Raw genomic sequence first — 5246 nt, 5'->3', positions numbered from 1 at the left:
AATAGAGATCCAGATAGATTTATGGTAGGAGTAGTAGGCATCTGAGACACCAGTTTGAAATGAAGCTATAGGACAATTTGTGTAGATGTGATCAATTTTGGTATTTCCATCTGTTGTGACACCACTGGGGTGTACAGTGAAGCCTTGTCGTTGAAAAAAGTTTATTAGGCTTTGTGTAGATGCAGTAGGCTTCAAAATATCTATGTTGAAATCACCAAGAATTACTGATTCATTGGAGGCAAGGAATGCTGTAGGTAGGTGTTTTATTGCTTCAATTATCTCTTTTACAGAGTTTGCAGGAGGACTGTATATACCTAAAGTCGTAGTTCCACCTATCATAAAACCCCCGTGTTTTTTCAAGACCTGTGTCTTTGCCGTGTGTCAAAAAACCCGTGGCGCACTTACACCTATCAGTTGTGTTAGATAATGGTTAATAGCCCTGGCGACAGGTGCGCTGTAGGTAGGGAGCTCTCCTGTGTTTTTTTTCCGTTGGAGGGGGCGCAATACCGAGGCAACTACACCGCGCCATCTGTCGCCGGATCTTAGAACTTGCAATCGCTGTGTCTATTCAGATTCCACCTATCAAAAAACCGGGTCTAAATTAGCCCCCGATTGGCCCCATCGAGCTCGATGGGGCTAATAGACACGGGGATTTGACACACGGGTCTATTTAGACACAGCAATTCATAGGTGTAAGCGCAAAAGACACGGGGATTTGATAGGTGGAAGTACGACTTAAGATATTAACGTTGCACCCAGTTTCTCTTTCAACTTGGTTGAATAGCAGTCATATTGGAGGAGATGTTTTGATATCTTTTCTAGTGAACACAGATATTCCATGAAATGGTCTGATGTTGTTTGTAGCAAGTTCCATTAAATGGAAAGAATTGAGTCCATCAATATCTATTGATGAATCTGATGGGATTATACGGCTTTCATAGGTGTAAGCGCAAAAGACACGGGGATTTGATAGGTGGAAGTACGACTTAAGATATTAACGTTGCACCCAGTTTCTCTTTCAACTTGGTTGAATAGCAGTCATATTGGAGGAGATGTTTTGATATCTTTTCTAGTGAACACAGATATTCCATGAAATGGTCTGATGTTGTTTGTAGCAAGTTCCATTAAATGGAAAGAATTGAGTCCATCAATATCTATTGATGAATCTGATGGGATTATACGGCTTTCTGAGCAGAAGACAATGTGCGAATGCTTGGTGAGTGGATCAGCAGCCACATCTGGCAAGTGACGATGAAGCGATTGTGCATTTATGTACATAATTTGCAATGATGGGGGTTGTGATGCATGATATGTTTGGACTTGGAGGGCACCTTTTCTAAGTCGGTCCATTTCTACCTTGGCTTTATTACTAACAGCAATTTTGTCTGCGCTGAAGTTTTTGAGGTATAGGCCATCTAAATTGGTGACACGGCTACATGCAACGTAATGAATATGTGTAGCAGGAAATTGAGAACTGGCTTGGAAATCTACGACAACCTTAGGCAGTGTGTCACCTTGTGATATATGCACTGTTTTGGCTGATGATGGTTTTAGTGGAAACTGAGTTCGTAGGACCTGTCCAACTTTATATTTTCCAACAGGGAACTTGCGACTAACTGGAGTAATAGGTGTCCATGTGTTAGAAATATTTTCAGCATACAGGTTGTGTTTCTACGATTCCTTAGGCCCGCTACTTCGGTAACATAACACAAATGAATATCGAAAATAACACTTTTATTTCGCAGCAACTTCCAACGATTACAAAACGTTGTCTCTCGTCACAGCCTCCATCATTACAGCCTATTCCAAAATCAATCGCCACAACATATTCTCCCCCTCATGAACAGACAGTGGTAACGAAATGTTCATCACTAACGTTAAGAGTCCAAAACACATACAAATTGTCTCATTGAAGACCGAAAAAAGAACGAAGTTGTCCCGTTATGGACCGAAGTATGAGTCCGGTTAATCCGGGCCCGGTGAGCGCTCAACGATCTGCGAAGTTAACAACAAGCAATCCTTATGCTAGATGTCCGAAATTAATGTGGATCTGCTGAATCCCGAAAGAACTTATATAAGTGATATACATTAATATCGCGGTGATAAAAATACTAGTCCACACGTCTAACGAATAAAGTCCAAATTAACTGGTAACACGAGAAAAGAGCAAATTAAAATAGTTAAGCAACTCAGCCTGGGCAGCGCACGGCGTGCACCCAACAATTGGGAAGCATTATTCTGGCTTGGACCCTAATTGCTGCGAAGATTCTAACCATCCAAATTTCCTAAAAACAACCACACTATGTCGAGTTATTATAATGTCCAAATAACCAAACGCAAGTTATCATCACAAAAGTTCAAGCGTAGGATGCTAGCGGAGCATCACCTAGCGCAATGTTCAAAGTCTGATTGTCTATTTCTTCACAACAAATGGGCACAATCTAGTATTCGGACGGATATACTCCTGGCCACCGCTCTTGACCTTCACAACACGAACGTGTCCGTCGGTTCCTGGAAAGACCTCAGTTACCACTCCCAATGGCCACTTTCCACGAGGGTTGGTTTGATTGACCAGAATACACACATCATCGACTTGAACGTCTTGGAGTTCTCTGTACCATTTTCCTCTTCTGTTTAGGTCTGTGAGTATCTCCTTCATCCAGCGTTTCCACACGTCACAGATGAGCTGTTGGACATAGCACCATCTATTCCGTGGGTTCACGACCAAGCTGTCCACTACTCGTGGTGCCAATTGTCCCCCAGCCTGACCGTAAATGAAATGGTTGGGCGTCAAGACGTTGGGATCATTGGGACTGTCACTGCAATAGCTTAAGGGTCGAGAGTTAAGCAATCCCTCGACTTCCACGACAGCACTCAGCGCCCGCTTCGCTTGTTTCACCATGGATTCAAATAGACCCCCATGATGAGATCCGGTGGGTGGGTTGAATTTCCATTCGATGCCGTCGTTTGCTGCTTGATCAACTATCTTGCTCTGATCCATTGCCTGGACAAGTTCCTTCAACTCTCGGTTCGCCCCAACAAAATTAGTTCCATTATCGGAGACGACAAACTCCGGTTTCCCGCGTCTCGCGACCATTCGGAAAAACGCATTCAGGAAGCTGCTTGTGTCGAGCGAATATGCGACTTCAAGGTGCACAGCTCTGCTAGTAGTGCAGGTAAACAGGCAGATATAGCGTTTCGCACTGGTCTTTCGGCTAATCTTCACAAAAAACGGACCAGCGTAATCAACTCCACATCTACTGAAGGCTCTCACTGGGATTGTTACTCGGAAATCAGGCAAAGGAGCCATCAGTTGCTGTCCTTTTACCTTTTTCATCTGCTTACATGTGTAGCATGTTCGCTCCCACCGTTATACTTCTTCTCTACCGTGCACTATCCAGTACTTCGCACGGATGTCAGCCAATGTTCCATTCACTCCTCGCACATGGTGACCAAGCACATGGTAGTGTGCCACAACAAGCTGAGTGATGCGATGCTTGTTCGGCAGGATTACAGGATGCTTGGTCTCGTAAGGTAGGCTGGACTTCTGGAGGCGACCTCCAACACGCATAACACCTTCGGCATCAAGGAAGGGTACCAATGGCTTTAGTCTTCCTCGAGCTGGTTCACGTTTACTCAAATGGCTCAGATCCTCCGTGAACGCCTGCTGGGCCTCTTTTATCCAGTACTGCTCAGCCTCCCTTAGTTCATCGACCCGATATTTAAACAGGTACCGCTGGTATAAAAGGTGGAGGCGGGCACCAGGTTGGCAAATGGCTGGGTGGCAAATCTGAATTCAGAGCTCCTGTACATTTTCACATTTTCTTTCAATTTTCTCAGGTTTTGTGGCAGATTGTGACTCAGAAATTTGATGATGATGATTATGAATATCATGAAAATCAAAATCCCTTGGAAGATTATTTCAACTTGTGTTTGAAATAGTGGAATTTGATGGAAAATTGCCTTCTAAATGACCCAACTGAAGAATCTTATGCATATTTGCAGTGCATAAGTAATGCAAATACGCATAAATTATACATATTCATGAGTAATACACTGTTAGTAAACAAAGTGCACATGCACATGTTATGCTCAATCTGAAATGGAATCAAAGCTCCATGCTTTGCTTATTTAGAGGGCCTACCTCCCAAGCTGTCAGGTCCCTGAAGTCAGTAGTCCTATGACAGTCCCAGTACCAGTCTAATAAGTATAATCCATTTAAATAAATCCAATAGAATGAAAATAAAATCCATCTGAAATTGACAGTCAAAAGTCATAATCCATACACGATTGAAAATAAGTCAAAATAATATTGTGATATTCCTTACAACCAGTGAAATAGTAACTTATGATATCCAAATCTAGTTCCACATATGTCCCATGTATGGCTTTCCCCGAGGGTTAGGGTAAAGACCCCTGACCAGGGTGAGAACACAGTCAGGAATGACCTCGCTGTCACCTCTTTGCCTTGAAATCCAAACAACCTGGTCTTGATTCCTTTCTTGCAACATCCTATGTTTTTTCTGAATGTATCTGTAATCATTCCATGCATCACGATCCTTCATCAATTTCCAATATCTTTTGTACAAGTCCTTCCTAATTGTATTGTTTCCTTTCCTGGGAGGCTGTCCTGCCCCCAGCCACCCTGGCCTCTTGGTTGCAACACATGGTTGGCAATAACATAAATTACATTCCTCTCTCTGTGGATCACGAGGCACACGAATCTGCTGCCTTTCTTCTACAACAGGCACAGCTGGAACTGGGTTAATGTTAACCCCTCCACCCTCTACAGTGTCTACTGGTAATGCTACATTGTAATCAATAATTCCAACAGGTTCAGCAGCAACTACTCTATCAACTGTGTCTGCTTCAGCTGAGTCTGAATCACACTGTATTCCAACATCATGATGCATAACACCAAGTTCTTCAATATCCAAATTATTAAAATGAATTATTCCCCATATCAACTCTTTTTGTTCAGCTGTAACCAGCAGTTGCAATATCTCCTTCCTTTCCATGATGATAAAACTTGGTCTAACACAGCCCAAATGAAACAAAGACATTCACCTCATGAACTAGGTCTTACCAACATGAGGGGTGATAGGTTGGTCTGTCATCTATTTATTTATTTATTTATTTATTTATTTCGTACGAAGTACAATAGACAGTGAGTTAATAGGGTGCATGTACATGTATATTTGTGCAATTACAGGCGTTATAATAAGAACATAGTTATTACATACAGT

General features: G+C 42.5%; 1 protein-coding gene across 1 annotated transcript; it reads right to left on the bottom strand.

Moving 5' to 3' along the window:
• Positions 1 to 2413: 2413 nt before the first annotated feature.
• On the bottom strand, positions 2414 to 3337 carry LOC135489935 (uncharacterized). Its single transcript, XM_064775570.1, has one exon. It carries the CDS (start codon positions 3335 to 3337, stop codon positions 2414 to 2416), a length of 924 nt encoding a protein of 307 aa, XP_064631640.1.
• Between the last annotated feature and the right edge of the window lie 1909 nt (positions 3338 to 5246).

The sequence above is a fragment of the Lineus longissimus genome, chromosome 6, assembly GCF_910592395.1.
Source record: "Lineus longissimus chromosome 6, tnLinLong1.2, whole genome shotgun sequence".
Lineage (NCBI taxonomy): Eukaryota > Metazoa > Nemertea > Pilidiophora > Heteronemertea > Lineidae > Lineus > Lineus longissimus.
This window is presented reverse-complemented; position numbering and strand designations above follow the sequence as displayed.

What these genes read in the sequence shown, in the direction of transcription:
- LOC135489935 (XM_064775570.1), bottom strand. Translation starts at nt 3,337, where the DNA reads ATGAAAAAGGTAAAAGGACAGCAACTGATGGCTCCTTTGCCTGATTTC.